The following is a 22,180-nucleotide window of genomic DNA, read 5'->3' as shown; positions in this document are numbered from 1 at the left end:
AGTGGTATAAGGTGGTGAGTGGCTAGTAAGTGTTCAAATAGTGGCATTCCGTACATCAATCCAAGCTTAACCCAAGTAGTTTAAAAGATGTTTGCGAAATTTATCATAGAGTTGGACGTGGTGGCGGTGGTTTCAAGATTTCATGGTCTGCCGTTGTTCTCAAGTCAATGAGTTACGGTAAACTACTTAATTCTAGAATTTAGTCACCAACCTTCTCCTCCAAACCACCCTTGCTTCCACCATTCTTTCTTAATACTTCTTTGCTCTTTGCTTCAGGCCACCGCACCATCTCTTCCTTCACCCACTGCTTCCATCATCACCGCCCCATCAAGAACAAACAGAGAACAAGCACGCGCTAGTGAAGAAAGAAGAATGGTATTGAAGCGGCGTTTTCGTTATCTGAAGAAAGAATAAGGTAACTTAAGCTTAACACACAAGGTTTAGACTACACCCTGACAGTTTTGAAGAATGGAATCAAGTTTTACATGCGAGTGGTTGCCATTTACGATGTAGATAAATAAAATAAAATAAAATTCTATTATATATTTCTAGGGAGAATCAAGGCTCCTGCAAAACTAAGCAAAATACGAGGTTCATCTAATGGTCTATCCTCTGGTACTTCAGATAACTGGGTCACTGTGCTACCATTTAGTCCACAAATTTGAGGTATAATGTCTCCAGTACTAGTATTTACAAAGGAACATCTAGAATCCTCAAATGTTGCAATCTTGTTTCTTGACTTTCACTACCTGGTTCGGGTTCCATTTCGATGGGTCAACTATTTCCGGTACTGGATGTCAAAACAACCAGTAGATGGATTCTCTAGAGAATAGATGAAGGGAATGGGGACCCTTCAACCTGGGGCCAATCATAAAGTGCAAAAAGATGTCGGAACCGTTGAATAACTTGGTAGGCAACTAAGAACTCAAGCTAGCCATCCCGCATTTGGAGCTGCCGTTCATCAGAGCTTACACGACCAATAATTGAGGAGACAACCCATAAAATGCCATCCAATACTTCAGAGACTAATTCAAAACTTTAAAGAGATGTTTTGCACTAAAGTGAGTTGCTGCTTCAAGGGAGATTTATAGATGCAGCTATCTTTATATAGTTCTCAAGTGCTGCTGACAGCATAGGGATCATAGGAGGTAAGAGATTCTGAGCAAGAAAATAACTCCGGTTCACAGGAGTAGATCATAACACCACCCTCACAAGTTTTACAAGATTCCATAAACCTTGTGAAATTCAACGCACTTTATAGAAATATTTAATAGAATATTATTTTATTTATCTGATTATCTCATTAATTATAGTCTCCAAGCTACATACTAAATGACAGTTTGTAAAATATTATCTATAATGAAGAATAGATTTTAGTTTCATTTGTTTTCAAAAGAAAAAAAAAGAACAAATTGACAAGAGAGCTGAAACCTGAGTCTATGAAGATGTTCAAGGAACCTGGGTAACTTGAAGGAGGGAGGGGGGGATGGTTTATTGGAAGCTCTTGATGGTGTGATGATGATGAAGCAGTGGGTAAAGGAAGAGATAGTGAGGTGGCCTGAAGCAAGGAGCAAAGGAAGAATAAGACGATAACAAGAGAAAGAGTTGTTTGTATCTATTTTTTCAATAGTATGATGTTACATCATATTTTCATATTAAATTTTAGGATTTTTATCTTCAAAAATTAAAATTCAAATAAAAATTCTAAAATTCAATATGAAATTGCTAAACTATAGAAAAGAGATATTACCTTGCTTCATGCAATCATATTTCGATAAACAGTAGCAACTCAAAAAATAGTAAAAAGATAATGATGTGGAATGCCACATCAGATTTTATTTGTAGGTTAACGGTTATTGACTAAAATTTTTAATTATTATAATGATTTTGATTAAATTGTAATTAAATATTTTTATTTAGGTGATCAAAATGAAATTGTTCAAAAAAGTTAATGACCGAGTAGTTTACTCAATTCGTTAAATACTATTTAATACTTAAGTTTGGCTTCAATGTTTAATTTGATATCTGATTTTAATTTCAATGTTCAATTTAATACCCAAATCAAATGACATTATGTGAGTTAATAAATATTCGACATATAGTCTCTAGCAAAAAAACATAAGTATTAAATCAAAAAAAATTATATATCAAATTAAATATTAAAATCAAACTTAAATACTTAATTTAAAAAAAAAACTTCTCATACCAATATCAAATTTAAAAATTATTTCAAAACCTAATCAGAATGGAATGAAGTTTTGCCAAGTAACTCGACCCTGTAATCAATCATCCAAATGAAATCTTGCACGTTTGGTCTCCGATACACTCGGTTGTATCCGACCTTTCCTCCATCATGCCACGTACGCAATCAAAATGGCACCGCCATTGGTTATGTGTTCTTCTCTAAAATCAAACGGCCATGCCACCCCCTTATGACGCGTACCAACCAATCACCGTCTTCCACAAAGGCTAATCCCTTTTAAATAACCGGCGATTCCCAGTAGCTTCTCTTTCCTTTCCAACCTCCACGTCAGCATCATCACCGGCCAAACCAGTTACTCATAGCCAGCTCAGTACTCTGTATAAATCAAAATCCCAGAGTAATCTTTTCTAAACCAGCAAATCGAAGTTTAGAGAAAAGAAGAGAAAAAAATCTTTCCTTTTTGTTTTTGTTTACATACTTCAATTTTCTATCAGTCCAAACAGAATTTTAAAAAAATATGTTTCTTGTAGATTGGTTTTATGGGATTTTAGCGTCTCTTGGTTTATATCAAAAGGAAGCAAAGATCTTGTTCTTGGGACTTGATAATGCTGGCAAAACAACTCTGCTTCATATGCTCAAAGATGAGGTGTTTTTTTTTTTTAAATTTGTTTTTCAATTAATTTTTAAAGTAATAATCTGATATGAATACCTTTTTTTAGCTTTTAGCTATTATTTGAACAGTGTTTCTTATTATATGTGAAATCTCAAGGCTTAAGCTTCTGGGTCTGCTTGGTTGCTGAGAAACTAAATGAAAATATCAAAGTAAAAGTATTGAGGAGTATTGGAATTTGAAAATTGCAGAGACTAGTTCAGCATCAGCCAACCCAGTACCCAACATCGGAGGAACTAAGCATAGGAAAGATCAAATTCAAGGCCTTTGATTTGGGTGGTCATCAGATTGCTCGTAGAGTCTGGAAGGACTATTACGCCAAGGTATTTGTATTTATGTATGTGTGTGTATATATATATTTTTTCAATAAGAAACCAGCTAAAAAATTCAAGTATTAATCAATTGTTATCACCAGTTTAATAAGAAACATGTTAATGGATGGTTGGATGGTGAAAAGACTCAAAAGACAGCAAAATTTTGCCCATATACATATTTGCTTGGTTGTATGCCCATATTTTTGCTGTAATTTTGTGATGAGAGAGTTTTGTTATCTTTTAAAGAGCATAGGTCATCTTTTAACAGGTATGGATGAATTTGGTAACCTTCCTATGTGATTGAAATTGTTTTGGGATGGTTTTAGGGTTTGGTTCTTTATATTTTTCTTTGGGGGAACCATTTAAGCCTCCCGAGCCTGGTTTGTCATTTGCCACATTATCGTAGAGGTAGGGTTTTGTATTAAGATTCTGATTGTATTGCTGTTTTACATAAATTAGTCGTGGCATAGTAAAATGTAATTTGATTCTTAGTACACTGCATTTTAGACCCTGATTTATTAGACCCTGATTTATTATCATGTAGGTAGGGACGTATGTTTGGCATGGATTTTTATTTTTTTATTTTTTCCCCTTTTATTTGAGAAATCGTACCTCGTGCCTAGTACGGGTACTTGAAAATGGTTGGTCTGGGAACATAGGTAATTTATAATGAATCTTCGTTAGTTTTTACTGAAATTGTTGATGCAATCCTTCATATTAAGGATGATTACTTGATGTGAATTGGTTGAAACATTATCGAAAACGAAAGAGTTCTTAGTTTGGAGGTGGATATTATAAAGGTTTGATTATATGAATCAGTTGAGCTAAGTTTCAAGTTCTTCAATTTGGGTTTATCTATGGAATCTCAATTGTGACGCAGGTCGATGCTGTGGTGTACCTGGTTGATGCATACGACAAGGAACGATTCGCAGAGTCGAAAAAGGAGCTCGATGCCCTCCTTTCGGATGAATCACTAGCAGACGTACCATTCCTCATCTTGGGGAACAAGATCGACCTACCGTACGCAGCGTCGGAGGACGAATTACGTTTCCATATGGGGTTGACAAACTTCACAACAGGGAAAGGGAAGGTTAATTTGGAAGGCACCAATGTGCGTCCACTCGAAGTTTTTATGTGCAGCATTGTGCGTAAGATGGGATATGGGGATGGTTTCAGATGGCTCTCTCAGTACATTAAGTAGAAAAAAAAAAGTGCCATTTTTAGCCGGCTAGAATTTTCCTGCAAGAAAAATATGTGTGCGCTTTGTTGTAAATGTTCATCTTAATCTAATATTTAGGATTGGAGCTTTGTTTGTTTTGATTATGTTGCTTATTGAGAGGATGGTAAAGTTAATTTGGTTGCCAGTTTGGTGAGATCAAATATAGACCAAAAAGGAATCAAGATTTTGTGTAGCTGTATGTCAGTAAATATATATACTTTGATTTTAAAACAAAGTAAATCTCTCTTCCAATGCTTTTCTAATTTAATTTTAATAAAATTATATAAAATTTTATAAAATCAATTCTTTTATTCACATTAATATGTCGATTAATTCTTGATCTAATTAATTCGATTTTTATAAACATACAATTTAATTTTAATAACCTAACCATTTAATATGTTTCAAAGAATCTTAATACTCCTTGGACATTAAAAGAATTAAGCGAGATAAATTTTAAAATGTAATTTGATACATAAATTTTAATTACATTTTAGTTATATTTTAAATATATACATAAAATTTTAATTTTAATTTAATTATATATTTTAAAAAAATATATATCAAATTATTTTTATATTAAATAAATATAATTATTCGTATATGCAATAAAACTTAAAATGATGCTATACCAATAATTATGTTAAAAATTTGTAAGACTTAAATTTAATCAAAATTTCATGTATAAAATTACAGAAAATTAAAATTCATACATAAAATTATATATTAGACTAAAATTTATGTATAATTTTAAAATTTATTTTTATAAATAATTATAGGTGTTTGATTTCTTCCGCTGTCAGGTAGGTCAAAATTTTGCTAATATTATAAATAATGACACGTTTTGGACTTAACCTCAGAGTGGATTTTTTTAAAAAAATATTTTAGTATAAATCCTAAACCCTATGAACAAACTTAATTATTAAGGGCATTGAACTTGCTCATTAGCAAAGAACAAGCAACTCTGCAAAACCACATTTGGAAATCAAAATTCTTAATAACCTAATCTTAATTCTGAATGGCACATACACCGGGACAGAGATCGGCTTAATACCCTACATACAAGTTTCACCTAGGTCTTACACTCGAAGCACGGATTCAATTGAACGGATCGAAACCGAAATGAAAAAAAAAAAAAAAAAAACTAAAGGACCCATGTTAACTTAGCTTCTCCCCTCAAAATCTTAAAACAGTGAGAAGGGGACTAGAAAATGGTTGCATTTACAAATATGTAGCTCCCTAGGGTCACTCTTCTACTTTGAATGATCATTATGAGCTTCAGTGTCTGCAAGCATCCATATCCGAAGGAAGGCCAAGTAGGTTTTCATATTCCAACTGCAAGAACCGAATTTTGTAGGTAAACGTATCAACAAGATAGAGACAACTTTGAGATTTCGGAGAAATCACCTACCTTTGCTATATCATGAGCCAACTTCATTCTCCGGTATTCCTGCTGTGCTTTCTTTGACCGGAACAAAGTTTGAACTCGCACAACAGCTTTTACTACCCGTTCTTCAGCTTGTTTTCTACCATCTCTGAAGAAGTCCTCTTCTGTGTCACTCTCTTGGCTTCGCTGTGCGACTTCTTCAGCTTTGTTAATTTGTAATCCACGAAGACCTTTTCTCTTAAACCGCCATCGCAGAATTGCTTTCTCAAGCACACCAACTGACCACAGAATCTTACGGTATTGTCTCCTTACTTGGAAGCCCCGAAAAACAGCCTGCATTAAGTTCACATGCAATGGCAATTGTCAAAGAGCCAACGTAAGGTCATAAAAGCCGTGCGCACACACAAGAAAAAACTAAAATTGTAAGAAAAAAGGAGAGCATATACTTGGATTTTGATAGCCTGGCGGCGCATATTAAGGAAATCTTTACGCATTTTCCAAGTAAGGAAACTGTATTGGATACGGGCAGCAGCTGTCATCTTTTTCTTAATCCCATAGTTGCGAAAGGCATGTTGAATCTTCATAGCAGCAACTATATTCCGTGTTTCATCCTCTGGATGGGAAGACTCAATTGCTTTAGTTCGTAATTTCAAGGAATGCACCCTAAATGCAGTCTGTATCCGTGAAGCTGCATCAGCAGCTGTTCTATAAGCTGCTAAAGATTCTTTCAAATATAGTTCATCTTCATTAAGGTTCTCAAAGTTTGTTGCCTCTGTTCTACTGGTTTGCAGAGAACCACTAGCGTTTCCTGCTACGGCCATATCATTGAAATGTGCTACTAGAGCCTCTTCCGAAAGATAAGCGGCTAGCCCCTCGTAACCCTTCAAAGATGCAAGATCAGCAGCAGTGTAACCATTTGGATTCCGGGTGGTGGGGTCTGTCACCAAGTTTGGCTTTGCCCCTGCAGATAAAAGAACAGCAACCATTTTTTCCCTGCATGGAAAGATTTTCTAAATCAGAAACAATTCGAACAAATACTCAAAAGTTTTTTAAGTTTACAACGAATTTAGGACTTGAGAAATGTGCAGCAAGTATTACAAGGCATACGTTAAATATGGGACATTTGAATATGGTACAAGTACAGATTAACAATCATTAAAAACATACCGCCCATAAAATGCTGCCCAATGAAGAGCTGTCCATCCATGTTTATCACGAAAATCCAGCGAGAGACCAGACCATGAATACAGATATATAGCCCAAGTATAACCAAGAATGGCACACAAATGAAGAACTCCTTGACCTCGAGTATCATGTTCGTTTGTTCTACCACCTTCGATTATTCTTTCCAACAACCAGTCTCTTAGCCTGTTTTTCAAAGCAATTTCAAGTAAACTATCTTTTGCTTGTGTAGATGAAACCCGGTTTTCTTCAAATGACTTCATCAAATATTTCCAACAATCAGACATGTTAGAAGTTTTTTGGGCAAACTTCTTGACCCCTTTCAGGGTATTTGGTGATACTTTATTACCCAACAAAATGTCGAGGCTGTTGGAAGTAGAGAAGAGCAAATAAGCAAGCCTCATCTGCAAGTGGAACTCCTCCCGCCTGGACTCATCTTCCGTAGGAACTATCGGGTCATGCGATAAAGGAGTACAATACTCAAAACCAAGCACTTGGCTGATGGGTTTATGGCCATCAAGGCTCATATACAGGTTCGCTAGTCCCGGGGAATGCTGAGATAACAAACAGCGATAAACCCCGACCTGAACAATTTCTGCTGGGGTACACACATCACCACATACACAAAACAAAGTGGATTTAGCAAGATGTTGATAAGCTTGATGAAAGACTCCAATGACTAAAATCTGCAAAGTCAATAGATAAATAAAGGTCAAAACATACTAACACAACCAAATTTCATGTATGTTATTCAAATGAATAGATTTATAGCATCAGTTCCATGAACAAGACTATCATTGCAGCAGTGGCAGAGAATTTTTCCAGAGACAGACCTTTGTCTTTTCAGTTGAATAGGCCCATTCTGGTGAGACTTCAGTTATGCTAAATATTTGCTCCGGAGAGGTGAATGAATCATTAGCAGATGAAGACGACAATTCTAGCACAGAGTCACCTACTGAACCTAGGGGTTCAGTGATAAAGTCGTTAATCCACTTTCCAAAACTGTCCTGACTTTGTAAACCATCATTGACCAAAAAGTCCAGCGAATCACCTGTCCCTAAGGCACAAGAGTCTTTCAACTGACTGGTAGTATTTACTTGGCCCCCTGATATCTGATTACAAACACCCCCCGTGGTGCCAAGGTAAGCATTATTACTTTGAGCAACCGGTGCAATTGAATTAACGAGCAAAGAGGTTTCTGTTGATAAATTATGAGCAGAGATAAGGCCACCCTGCAGAAATGAAGCAGCTTGAGTGGTTCTCAAGCAAACCAATAGAGCACCAAAAAAACAAAAAGCAGAATATTGGACTGGTCTTCACAATAAAGAAATGATGACTTACATGTCAATCAAAAAGAAGATGAACACACAAAAATAAGTATGAAAATGAAGACACCCGAGCAGATGTAAGAAAGTACACATATTTATAGCAAAGGGTAGCCTAAATCATAAATGCCAAGGAGGTCTAAAAATTAGTGTAAAGTCTATCTTTTCAGTTTCTGCCTTCTACACAACATGCATAAAGTCATTCAGTATTACAGGCATGCAAAGAAGCTATTAACCAACATGCAACCCTAACAGGTTGCCTGATAAGGGAAAAAAAAAAAAAAACTAACAAAAGTAAATTTAAAATATATAAGAACTTAAGAGCTATGAAATGGCTCTGCTTACATAATTTGAGAAGCCATTTACTGCCATTTGGTTCTGTTGGTCAAAGCAAGAAACATTGTCTGCTATCACAACCAAAATAGGTCAACAATTCAGCAACTAAATAAGTGTTATTGCTTATACTGGAAACTAATACAATACCTCCTCTAGATGCAATCGAATCATTAGCACCATTTGTCACCAGAAGATCATCCCATTCAAGTGTATTAATCTCAAGAAGCTTCATTTCATGATTCCTAACATTAACACTCTCACCTGGTTCTGTTCACTTTCCACAATAGCATTTAATGAGAACATGATGTATTTGTTCACATGATTAATCTCTGGAAATTTTCAACATCACCTAGACTCCTCTCACCTTCAGAATATGTATTAGCAATTCCCGAATCAAACTCTTCTGTAACAAGCAAAGGAGTAGACTGATCTGTTAACGAACTTGAATTTGAGTGTGTGGCTAGTGAAACCTGCAATTGTTTGCAGTTCAAATCCACAAACATCATTCACAAACTGGTTCTGAGTAGGAAGAAACATAAAAGACTGCTTTATTCGGGAATGGTATCTCAAAGTTTTTTGTTTGTAGTAAACACCAACCTCCTTTGTTTCACGATAATGAACAAGAACTATTTGCTCCAAAGACCTGAAACAAGAAGTTAATCATGATCAGAGATTAACATAATGCAACTTGGGTTAAAAGAGAACAAGTAGGGACAAGATAGGTGAGGTTAACTTTAAATGTAAAATACATCATACATACTTATCTAGCAGCCAATAACACCTGCGAACAAAAGTTGAGTTATCTTCACCATGTGCATAATATACATGAATCCTTTCTTTATCACCAACCTGGTTCATGAAATAAAATACAATTGTAATCACATTTTGGCCAAATCAAAATAATATATAATATAAGTTATACAAAAAGCAAAACCTACTTTTAAGTGTTCATGAGCTTCTTTAATAGTCTTCCCATCCTTTTTCTTTTTCCAATTATAACCATCTTTTCGAAAGTTCCTCAGCATCTTTCGATCAAACAATACAATAGTACCACCTATAATGACAAGGGAGTTATATTCATTCGTAAGTAGTAAACTTCTTCTGTGTTCACTCATGTGGGCGTATAGATGAGGGGAACAAACAGAATTTAATTATTATCTGTAGTTACTTTTTGGCATGTTCACTGGCTTCGCTTGAATGGAGAAATATCTATGGTTGCACAGTATAGCATGAATCTCATTTGGGCGTAACCATCTTGACTTGGCTTCTTCCAACATGTTTTTAACATCCAAATCTGTCCATATCCAACAGAAACAAATTTAAAAAATAAAATGAAATAAAATTAGCAAAACAGAGAGATTTGCATAATTGCAGTCCAAAGCACGATATGAACAAAATTAACAGTCCCTGAAGCTCAACTAACACTTCACAAGCAAATTTTTATGTGAATTTGATATTTGCTTGAAACAAAATCAACCACTTCTCTAGCTTTCAAATAGCAAAAACTCCCACAAAAAGAGTAAGAAATTACTCACGAAAAAGCTAACAAGTAAATACTATGAACAATTTACAGCGATCAAACAATTTTCAGCACATTAAATTCTAACACACGTTATTAGATCAATTCATAGAATCAGAAAAAAAGATTAAAACTAATAAAAACAAATTCTGTATAATATACCTTGCAATGTATGAAATCCATGAATCTCAGCTCCGACGAGCCCCGCACAACCACCGTACTCCATCGACAAAATCAAACGCCTGAAAACGATTTTTTTTTTGAACTCAAGTAACTAAACAATTAAAATAAAAACCGAAATTAATTTAAAAAAAAGTTGAACGCGTAATTAACAGAAGAAAAAGAACGAAAACTCAGTAATAAATAAATAAATAAATAAATAAAACTCAGCTTAGTCTAACATCTAACCTTCTTCAAAACGAAGCTTCTTTTGGAACTTTAAAAATGAAGTTCAAAAGAGAAACAAGAAAAATTTAGGAAAGTGAGTGTTTATTAGAAAATTCTGGAGAAGATGGAAATTTTAAACGTCAGTTTACTTCATTAGTCAAAAAAAACAAATAAAAGTAAGAGGACATCAAATCAAATTTGCATGCCGTTTCTTAATTCTGTATTTTATTTTTAAATAGGAATAAATTAATATCTACTCTCTCAATTTCTTAATTTTCTCAATTTCGTCTTTAATTTTTTTTTAATTTTGCAACTTTTCTCACCATATGATTATGTGACAAATTAATATTGTACCACATTATTATCTAAAAATTTATAATTTATAAAAAAATTTACATGATAACATGACACAATCATAAAATATCACGTCATTACCAAAGCTAAAAAAATTATCAAATTTAATAATTAAACAAAAATAATTCAAAAAAATTATCAAAAGTAATATACTATAATTACTATTAAATAACTTATTTTCTTAAATTTAATTGTATATATGGTAATATTTTCAAAAAAAATTGTATATATGGTAATGGTATTAATTCTAAATTCTTATGTATGGAATTGGGTATTCGTGAAGTGAACATAACAATTCTAATCAAATGCTGATTTTGATGCTTAATTTAATTTAATTGTGTTAATATATTATTAATTATACTTTGTATATTTATATATATATTTAAAATTTTTGTTTTACTATATTTTAATATTTTGTTGTTATACTCTCATCTATAACAAGACATGTTGCAAGTCTAGAAGATGCCTGAAAAGTAAGTCTATCACCAGCAAACTTTGTGGTCACCTGTGAGCTCACCCTCTCGGGTTGACTATTTAGACAATGGACGATTTAATCTTTATTGACAACATGAAGTCGTTTGGTCACCAAATATCACGTGGACTCAACTGCTTTATCCCATCAAAATTAGAATGAATGACAGGATTTGTCTTGACATAAATATCTTCGTCCCATCAACGACATCCCTCCCATGAGCTCCGTAATGATGGCTATATGGCAAGTCTAATACGTTAACATCATCCTGCACAGAACCTTTGCCTAAAAATACATTCAAGAACGATGAAGAGGAGGGGCTATTTAAGACACAAAGCCTACGCTCTCTCAACATTCTTTCAACCCTCAACCTTTAAACCTTCTTCACTGTCATTCTCCATAACCTTCGGCTCTTCGTCTCGACCGGGCCACCTGATCATATGCTAGCTTCAAAATCATAATTAGACCCATAGACCTTACACAAGCATTTAATGTTAGCAACATAAACACAACTCAAATAAATTAACAAAGCTCATAAAATTACCCAAAGCATCAGAAAAAGCGAAAGGGAGCACGATGGTAGGAGGAAAAGGAGGAGAAGAAGAATAAGGGTTACTGGTAGCAGCAACAGTAGCCTAAGAAGATGAAACATTTCTGATAGAAAAAATAGCAAGCAAGCCAACATTAATAGTGAACGAATGAGTGAGGTTGTTACTGTCATCACCATATGGGGAGGAATGACCTCCTGTTGTTGTTCTTCACCTGCAGTTTCTTCAAAAGGGGATCCCTTCCTTTTCTTGCAGACCCATTTCCTTGGGGCAAGAAAAGAAGTGGCTATCCCCTTCAGCATGTTCTTAGCCACAACATCAGCCTTCCACTGAATTGCTTTATTGTCCATAATGAGTCTTACGAAAGTTATATACAAATTAGTAAGTTAAAAAAAAAACTAAAAATAAGATTTTTATCATATGATGTTTCCTCCTAGTCGATTGAGCAAGAGGAAAAACATAAGTTGTCTATTTCAAGAATTCCTTAGTCTAATTCCGGATGGTGCCATAAAAAACCCTACCTAGGGGAAAGAGGGGCAAGGGGTTTGTCATTGCTGACTCAAGCGTGGGTCATTTTCGGTCAGGATGAACTCTTATATCCACCATGTGGTTCCAAGGCTCTAGGGCCATCTCTGTTAGCATTTAAGCTATTGGGCAGTTGATGTTGAAGGGGAAGGACTCAACACGAGGCCTCCAACATTCTCCAAGATTAAACCCTTTCATAAAATCTTCATTGGTGAAACCGTAACCTCCCGCACGAAAAGGAAATATTATTATATGTGTAATGTCATGTGAACTTACTATTTTCACATATTATTCTCAAAAAAAATAATTAATATATTTAATAATAGTCATTTGCTTCAAAATTGAAATTTTATATTTGAAAAATATAGAGATTAAAAATGATCCAATTGAAAAACCAATGACTAAATCAATACGAGGCTAATAGTAAAATTTAATCAAATAGATTTAGCTGCTTCTGTTTAGATCAGAATTGAAATTTCAAATTCAAAAAAATACAAAATTTTAAAGTAATGAACTCAAAAAATACAAAAACTAAAATTAACCAAAAAACACTTGTTAAACAGGTGTAAGAGCCAGTTTAGCATTACTTTTCAAAAGCAATTTTGGGCTAAAAAACAACTTTGAGCAAAAGCTAAAATTTTGTCTGAAAAGCACTTTTGAAAAACTCAAAAGCATCTTATTTTGTAATATTTTTATGGACAAAAAAAATACTTTTTTTAAAATAATACTAAATTGATCTTAATTCATGCTATCACTTGCATTTTAAAATGTTTTTTTATATAAAAACATTAATTAAAAGATTTGGAGAGAAAGGAGATGAGAAATATTTAAATTAAGACCATAATCACTAATTAAATTATCATTTACTTTGTGGGGGCTTTCTCTATGTATGTATACGGAAAGTGTAAGATGGGGGGATGCTTTTAAAGATTAATTTGACACTCGTTATCAAAAGCAAATTTGTGCAATAGAAAAAGAAAAACTCTAAGCCGTTGCTTTATTTTACTAATTTTTTCAAGTAACTAATAAGCTGATTCAATTTCAACTACCCCATTATTATTTGGCCTATAGCTTCTACATTCTTCAATCATCTCACTTTTGGTATGGAAAAAATAAGGGTAAATTGCATTAGTAGTCATCCAATTATGTTTTTATCACATGATTTTGAAAAGTTATAAAATATTCACTCAATTATTTATTTTTTTCTTTTTAGGCACATCAACTGGCTAACATAAAAATGGAATTGCTTAATTCACGATTTAACTTTTGAAGTATACCCATTTTCTCACTTGGGTACCTAAAATATCAGTTTTCTTATTTTTGGTCCATTTTGTAATGGATGTTAAAAAGAACTATTAGGCGACTTTGGCCAATGAAAAAGCGTCAGGTAACATGTTTTGATCAATAAAAAAATGTCACGTGGCAATTAGGTTTATTTAAAATAAAAAAATAAATTTAAAATAAAAATTAGAAAATAGAAAATTAAAATATTAAATATTAAAAAACACTTGATTTTGACTGACCATTGATCGATCGTGATCAATGTTGACCGGCCATATGGTGCTATTAGAACACACCATGTGCCATTTTTAAAATTTTTTAGTATTACATATATTATATTGATTTAAAATGTAAATAAATCATATAATATATATTTTTAAAAAGTTCAAAAATATTTCTTTATAAAATTTTAAAATATATATTATTAATTTAAAAAGCCAAAATAATATATAAAAATTGAAAATGGTATAATTTTTTTTAAAAAAAGTATTTAAATTTCAAGTAATTGCAAAAATAATTCGAGTGTACTTTAGGTACCAAATTGGGACAAAAAAAAGATTAGGTGTGGAAGTGAGAAAATGAGTATACTTTGGGGGCTAAATCGTGAATTAAGCTAAACGGGAACACCCAAAAATCCAAGATAGTTGGGTGATCATTTTGTAACTTTTCATAGTTGGGTGACAAAAAAAATACTAATAATTGAGTGATCATTTTATAACTTTTCATAGTTAACTGACCAAAAAAGAAAAGAAAAGAAAACTGAGTTCAGTGACTATGAATGTAGATTACCCAAAAACTAAAGATGATCTTAATAAAGTGTTAAAAAACATAAATTTCAATATTTTCATTTTTCATTATGTTTGATAATGGGGTAATGTAACTTTGCCCCTATATAGTAGGTCTATTTTGATCTTTAAATTTTTTTATCCACTTTGACCCTTGAATTTAAAGATTGTTGTTCGTTTAAGTCCATTCTGTTTATGATCATGAAAAAATGGGGATAATGTAACCGAACTTGACAACTAGGTTTACTTTGGTACCTGTATTTTTTTTGTTCATTTTGGCACTTGAACTTGACAACTAGGTCCATTTTGATTCCTAAACTTGAAAATTCTAAAAGTTTGGTGATATGGCACTTTAAGATCGTGCTACACCATCACTTGAAAAATATAAAAAAGTTAGATAATGATGTGGAACAATCTCAGAGTGCCATATTCAATATTTTAATAACTGAACCGATGGTTGAACAGGTAAGACCATCAATTCTCGATTCAACCAGTTTGACAAATTTGACCGTCAGACCAACAATAATTAAATAAATAATTAAATTTTTATAAAAATCTAAAAAGACAACTAAAATTGGTTATATATATATATTAGATTTTTATGAATTTTTAATTATTTATTTAATTATTGTTCGTTCGACTATTGAACCGGTCGAGCTGATGGTCTAACTAGTTCAACCATCGGTTCGGTTATTAAAACACTGAATATGAAACTCTAAGATTGTACCACATAATCTTTTAAAAAATTTATTTTTCAAACACAGAGTATCACATCATCAAACTTTTAGAATTTTCAAGTTCAATAATCAAAATGGACCTAGTTATCAAGTTCAAGTGCCAAAGTAACAAAAAAAAAGTACAAGTACCAAAGTTAACTTAGTTGTCAAGTTTAGGGGCCATGTGGGTGTAACACTCCTAACCTGTATCCATCGTCAGAATCGGGTTACGGAGTATTATCGGTGTTTACAGATCAAACAAACAAAAATTTCAAACTTTTCATATCATATAATATTCAAGTCAAAAATCAATCAAACTCATACATACTCTCCCTTATTTGAGCTTTCGAGGCTCAAAATACGTGCTAGAAACAAGTCGAGACTAATTTGGAAACTCAAAAAATTTTGTGGAATACATTAAAAATTTTCAAAGCTGCAGGGGTCACACGGCCATGTCCCAGCCTGTGTCTGTGCTCGTGCAACTCTCTAACTTGGATCACACAGCAAATTTACAAATGATCACGCCTGCGTGTCTGGCCGTGTGGACCTAAAATGTGCCTTAAACAACAAATTTACCATTTCCTACATGCTTGGACATTAAACAATTCAAAAACCATTCATTTAACCAGTTCAAAACACGATCAAATACATTTAAAACATGTCAAAACAATCATCCTAGGTGCCTAACCAATGTACCCTCATTGGTACCACATATATATCATCAAAACCTATCATCAATGCATCATTCAAATTAAAATTACAAACATGCCAAGGTCCATTAATTTGGCCTAGCTTATATTTACCTAAAACATTAACTTAAATTCACATGTTTATATATATACCAAACCAACAATACACTTATAACCTCATTTACAATCCATCCATAAAATAGCTATCATTTAGACACCCTAGGTACATGCCGGTACAAAAGATAAACATCACCACATTTGAGTTTGGGATCATTGTTGGATGTTGAATTGATGATCAAAAGCGAAGTATCTAAGCTGCGCACGGAAAAACAAAACCGTATGCTGAGTAAAACTCAGTGGTATTTCTATAATCTGAATATTTAAAGACAAGATAATAAAATATGCACAATTGAATTTTAAGCACATATTAATGTCTAGTATCATGACTATCATATGCTATTATATTTCATTTGTTAAACAATGTCCCAATTCACACAATTGCTATACAAATAGTTATTCACATATCAGACCATATTTATTTGTACAATGGCATTAGCCATTCAATACTCAACTCATGAATACATCATTTCATACCATACTCAATTCTCATCACTTGCTATATAATAGCTTTTCACAATTTGATCCACATATCATTTAAACAATGGCATTAGCCATTCCATATCCACTTCATGAGTACATAACTCATGTATCTCATTTTCATGTTTCAAATCACTATCCCAATTTCAATTCGCATCCAATATCAATCATAATATTGTTTTATTTAATTACCCCTATTAACACGACTCGGACTCGGACGGATACACGGATCCAACCAACACACTAGTTCGGCACTCGGTGCCTCATCAGATAAATACGAAGTAATAACTGCTCCCAGCGCTATATAAATTTGATACTTAGTGTCTTATCGGTTAAACTGAAGTAAATTGGCACCCAGTGCCACATCGACTCGAAGTCGAAGAAATCCCTGAACTCTTCCTATCCAATGGAATGCCATTTATATCCGTCTCAGCCCGATACAGTTAATAGGGTTTAATTTCACATTTCAAAAACAACCAATATCCAATATAAAATTTTCATATAATCACATATACACATGAATATTCATTTCAATTCAAATAATTAATATATTCATAATATATATACCAATTCAATCCATTTCAATCAACTTTAATTCAATTCAATATCAAAATGCCAAATACTCACCTCAACCACTTACCATATGCATTAAATTAAAATACAACAACTAGTATGAATATTCATTTCAATTCAAATAATTAATATATTCATAATATATATACCAATTCAATCCATTTCAATCAACTTTAATTCAATTCAATATCAAAATGCCAAATACTCACCTCAACCACTTACCATATGCATTAAATTAAAATACAACAACTAGTAACTAGGTTCGGATTATAGAAATACAAACCGTAGATTCAAGCTATTCGACACCGATTTTATCTTTCCCCTTTTGAGTAGAGGATTCCGGTACGACGTTAGCTACGGAATTAAAATAATTAAAATTCATCAATATAACACAATTCAATTTCATATTGAATATTTCAATTCTTACTCAATATTTGCCTAAATTCCAGTTTAGTCCCTAAACCAAGGCTAATTTTTATTCTTCACATTTAATTCTATATTTTAATACAAATTCCACTTTAAACTAAATTTAACTCCCTATTTTCACTTAACCCTTAAATTTCAAAATTTTCACAATTTAGTCCCTACTACTCAAAATTTACAATTTACTACAATTTAATCCTTTTTCATTTCTAGTTTAAAAATCTATCAAATTAATCCCTAATAGTAAAATTATTCAACATTAACAACCTTTAAAAACTCAATCAATGCTAAAATTTCAACATGGGTCGGGTAACCCTAGGTACCAAGATTCCACAAACAGTGGCGAATTTAGAGGGTGCTGGCATGGGCCTCGGGCCCCCTAAAATGTAAAATTACTATTTAAGCCCTTAATTTTTTTTAAAATTTTAAATTAGTAAAGGTAAAATTGTACTTTAGCCCCCTAAAATTATAAAAATTTGATTTAATCCTTTAAAAATTATAAAGATATAGACTATAAAAAATTAAAATTTCATTCAGCCCGCTTGAAAGATTGTTCTAGCTTCGCCCCTGTCCACAAACTTAAAAAACTACAAGAAAATGGACTAAATTGACTAACCAATTGAACTTTGAACAATTTAGAACCATAGGCGGTGTGTGTCCTTCTTTTCTTCTTTCTCTTTTTCTTTCTTTCTTTTCTTTCTAATTTTCTTTGGCTTTATCTTTCTTTTTCTTTTACTAATTTATTTTATTATACTTTAGTTAATTATTATAATATATATACATTTACTTAATTATTAAGATTTCATATTTTAACTTATTATTATAATATAGGTATAATTGCTACATTGGCCCTTTAATTAATTTTTAATCTATAATTCAACTTTCATCTTATATACAATTTAGTCCTTATACCTAATTACTTTTACTTTATGCAAATTCACTTAACCGAAATCTAAGTAACTACACAACTAACTTTGCAAATATTTATTAAAAATATTTATGAGTCCGATTTACGGGAACAGAGTCCCAAAAATGTACTTTTCGACACCCGTGACTATCGGGTCGTTACAGTGGGCCTACTTGCCAAGTTCAATGGCCAAAAGTTACATTATCCCCCCCTTTTTTTATAATCACTAATAGAATGACTTAAATGAATAACAATTTTCAAGTTTAGGGATTAAAGTGAATAAAAAAAAGTTCAGGGACCAATATGGACATACTTGCCAAGTTCAAGAGTCAAAAGCTATATTATCCTTTCAATAATTAATATATATAATATATTTATATTACTTATAAAATTTTTTTACTCAATTGATATATGGGTTAATTAAATATCAAATCAACAAAGAATTAAAAAAATAAAAAAAACACCAAATTTTATTTTAAAGATATTTATGTATTTCAATAATTTTATAATTTAAAACAAAATCTCATACTACAAATTTTTTTAAAAATTAAAATGCATGAGAAATTAACTTTACAGATTTAAGTTCTTTGGATGCGAGTTTGATTTTTAATGTTGAACTTATCATATTTTTATATAATTTAATTTTTCACCCACAACTTAAGTGTTACATAATATAATATCGATAATGCATAAATATGTTATTTTAAAATCTTAATTAAGATAAACGATAATTAAAAATCAGTTAAAAAACAACAAATATTATTATAAGTATTTTTTATTCTTTTATGTAGGCTTAATTTACGATTTAGCCTATAAAGTATATCCATTTTTTTACTTTAGTATTTAAACTTTTTTCTCCCAATTCGATGCCTAAAGTATCAATTTGCTCTATTTTTGATCCATTTTGTAACAACTGTTAAAAAAAATTTTGTTAGGCCACTTTGGCTAATGAAAAGATGTCACATGATTTTTGTAAACAAATAGAAAAAATGAGGTAATTAGATTGAATTAAAATAAGAATATTAAATTTAATTTTTAAAAAAAAATTATAATATTAAATATTTAAATATTAAAAATATGATTTATTTTGACTGAATGTTGATCAGTGTTGACCAACCGTTGACCGTGTTGTCTGACCGTTGACTGATGTTGAACGGTTATTGACCTACCACATGGTGCTATTAGAATGTGTCATGTTTCCTTTTTATTTTTTAATATTGTATATTATATTGATTAAAAATGTAAAAAAATCATATATAATCTATAAAAAAATTTAATTTTTTATAAAATTCTAAATATATAATTATAAATTTTGCAATGTCAAAATAATATATAAAAATTAAAATTTGTTATAAAAATTAAAAATATATATTTAAATTTCAAGTAATTGAAAAAAAAACCTTGAAATTTAAATACTTTTTAGAATTTTATAAAAAAAATATTTTACATTTTTTTGTAATAATATTATTAATTTCAACTAATTTCTTTTCAATAATCTTTTTTAAAATTTTTGTTAGAATTGTGTGACCCAAATTCTAAGAGATTGCTTGCAAGTCAAGTTAAACAAAAATATATATTCTTTCTAGAAGATTTAGTATTTATTAGTATAATATATTTAGCATTTATTAGTATAGTTTATTTGACTTACTAATTTAGCCTATAAATAGGCTCCTTTACAATCTTAGAATTAAGAGACACCCATTAGATTAGAACTCATAACACATTCAGAGAATTTTGTGTTTACGTTTGAGGGTTCTTTGTTTTTCGGGTTTTCGGGGTTTAGTTTTTATCTCCATCTTTTGTACTCTTCATTCTTTTGCCATTATAGTAAATTTATCTTTGCCCGTGGTTTTTTATCCTCTTTTGAGGGGTTTTTCCACGTTAAATTTGTGTGTTCATCTTCTCAATTTCTTCTACTATTTTTACTTGTTCGTTGCTTAATCGGGACGATCCTAACAATTTTGTTTTTTTTCTAGATTTTATATACATTTAAATTTTTTTATATATTTATTTTCATTTTCATATTTTTTATTGTGTATATGTATTTAATAAAAGAAAATATTTATTTTTTTTACGTAAAGTCGTCATATGGCGCTTTGTGATTAGCTAACTAAAATTTACTTACGTCGATCAAAAATATAACAAATGCATTGATAAATTATAAAATAAACATTTATCCAAAAAAATATTTAAAATTATTAACATAATGAATTGATAAATTTTAAATTGATAGTATTTTAAAATATTCAAAATTTTAATTTTTTTATCTAATCATATTCTGAAGTTTCAATTTTATGTTTATTATTATTATTTAAATATTGTCGTCATCTAACATAACATAATAAAAACATGCACACGTCAAAATATGAAAAGACAAAAACGGTATTGTGTGCTCTCTCCGAAGTGGTTGCAACTTCGTTTTCACCGGATGATAACATAATATTGAAAACGACAGGTACAAAATGAAAATATAAATATATCAAAATTATATATTATAAATGGTTTAATTCTGTGAAAGACCCTGTATACTTTTAAACTTTAAAATTTAATTCATGTACTTTAATTTGAGACATTGAGTCTTTATATATATATATTAATTAAGGTATATAATTTTAAATTAAAAAAGTACAAGGACTCAATGTCTCAAAATTAAAGTATATGGATTAAAATTTAAACTTCAAAAGAGTATAAGAACCTTTGACATGTTTAATCCATATAAAATTATCTATTTAAAAAGCCTTAGTCGTAGATAGGATGACCAATTGAACTTTAACTTAGGTTGCATCATGACTGCTATAACATGCAAGAGGATGTACGTTTTAGTGCACTCAAATGTATGTTATTTTCCAATTTAAGAGTTCGAGAGTTATGAGTAGTAATAGGAATTGTATAAAAATAATAATAAACAAGATGGTAAAAGTATTATACCAGTTTATGTACTATACTTTAGATAGCATTTTGGTCCCTTTATGAAAGATTGGCAAATTTGTCTCTCTATGTTAGATGGATGAGCAAAATGACCCATTCGTTAGAATTGACTATCAATTTTTTATTATTTACATGACATTATTTTGTCTTATACTACATGCCAACAAAAATTATAAAATAAATTTAAAAAATTTAAAAAATGTAAAGATTTTTAATTTTTAATTTTTTTTCTTCATATTTTGACTTGCTTAAATTCTCATGCATATTATTATTGTAATTTTAGCTATTTTGCTTAACTTAAAAGTTGCACCTTTTTGAGAGGGAAATAGATAATTTAGTGGCAACTTTGAGATTTAGTTTATGTATTAAATTAGGTGCTATCGTTTCTTTTATTTTAAAATTTTAATTTAATTATTAATATTATTAATATATTTTGTAAAAGTTTATCAATTTCCCATGTAGATTAAGCTGTCTTTACATAATATGACATATGATTAATGAAAAATAAACATGTTAACTTAACAAATTTTGATGGAAACTATCGACGACGACGACAATGATTAGACTAAGATTTGTAAATAAAAAAATAAAAGGACTTATTTTTTAACTTTTTATGTATAAAGACTAAATTTCAAATTTTGTCAAGATATAAAGACTAACATCATATGTTAACCTAATACAAATTCTAATTTTTATAGTAAAAACATGTTCGATCCTTAGACCATTTGTAGCGTTATTGTTGAACTTTATATAATATATATAGGAGGAATTCACATACACCGATATAAAATTAAGACAAATTTACACTCTTTCATAATTTTTTATATGATTAATATTTTA

At 31.0% G+C, this 22,180-nt stretch overlaps 2 protein-coding genes across 4 annotated transcripts; one reads left to right on the top strand and one right to left on the bottom strand.

Moving 5' to 3' along the window:
• Positions 1-2,601: 2,601 nt before the first annotated feature.
• LOC107938670 (GTP-binding protein SAR1A) lies at positions 2,602-4,599 on the top strand. Its single transcript, XM_016871897.2, has 3 exons — positions 2,602-2,849; positions 3,065-3,196; positions 4,068-4,599. Exons 1-3 carry the CDS (start codon positions 2,721-2,723, stop codon positions 4,386-4,388), a joined length of 582 nt encoding a protein of 193 aa, XP_016727386.1. The 5' UTR covers positions 2,602-2,720; the 3' UTR covers positions 4,389-4,599.
• Positions 4,600-5,283: 684 nt separating this feature from the next.
• LOC107938659 (calmodulin-binding transcription activator 5) lies at positions 5,284-10,713 on the bottom strand. Of its 3 annotated transcripts, XM_041089989.1 has the most exons (15): positions 10,564-10,713; positions 10,318-10,397; positions 9,805-9,930; positions 9,575-9,690; positions 9,397-9,485; positions 9,234-9,279; positions 9,001-9,106; positions 8,784-8,903; positions 8,646-8,704; positions 8,027-8,207; positions 7,809-7,936; positions 6,961-7,661; positions 6,240-6,786; positions 5,818-6,126; positions 5,284-5,741 (listed from the first exon to the last, which is right to left on the bottom strand). In XM_041089989.1, exons 2-15 carry the CDS (start codon positions 10,379-10,381, stop codon positions 5,685-5,687), a joined length of 2,649 nt encoding a protein of 882 aa, XP_040945923.1. In that variant the 5' UTR covers positions 10,382-10,397; positions 10,564-10,713; the 3' UTR covers positions 5,284-5,684. The 3 variants fall into 3 exon arrangements, with proteins under 3 accessions (XP_040945923.1, XP_040945916.1, XP_040945920.1); XM_041089982.1 differs by having other exon boundaries at positions 7,809-8,207; XM_041089986.1 differs by having other exon boundaries at positions 7,809-8,207; positions 10,318-10,429; positions 10,564-10,693.
• Between the last annotated feature and the right edge of the window lie 11,467 nt (positions 10,714-22,180).

The sequence above is a fragment of the Gossypium hirsutum genome, chromosome A02 (genome assembly GCF_007990345.1).
Source record: "Gossypium hirsutum isolate 1008001.06 chromosome A02, Gossypium_hirsutum_v2.1, whole genome shotgun sequence".
Lineage (NCBI taxonomy): Eukaryota > Viridiplantae > Streptophyta > Magnoliopsida > Malvales > Malvaceae > Gossypium > Gossypium hirsutum.
The sequence above is the reverse complement of the archived record's forward strand: the minus strand, read 5'-3'. Positions and strand labels throughout refer to the sequence as shown.

Coding starts and splice junctions, on each gene's coding strand:
- LOC107938670 (XM_016871897.2), top strand. CDS start 2,721: ATGTTTCTTGTAGATTGGTTTTATGGGATTTTAGCGTCTCTTGGTTTA. Junction 2,850..3,064: donor TTCATATGCTCAAAGATGAG/GTGTTTTTTTTT, acceptor TGAAAATTGCAG/AGACTAGTTCAGCATCAGCC. Junction 3,197..4,067: donor GGAAGGACTATTACGCCAAG/GTATTTGTATTT, acceptor ATTGTGACGCAG/GTCGATGCTGTGGTGTACCT.
- LOC107938659 (XM_041089982.1), bottom strand. CDS start 10,381: ATGGAGTACGGTGGTTGTGCGGGGCTCGTCGGAGCTGAGATTCATGGA. Junction 7,662..7,808: donor ATTCAACTGAAAAGACAAAG/GTCTGTCTCTGG, acceptor TTGACTTTGCAG/ATTTTAGTCATTGGAGTCTT. Junction 6,787..6,960: donor TGGGCAGCATTTTATGGGCG/GTATGTTTTTAA, acceptor CTTTCCATGCAG/GGAAAAAATGGTTGCTGTTC.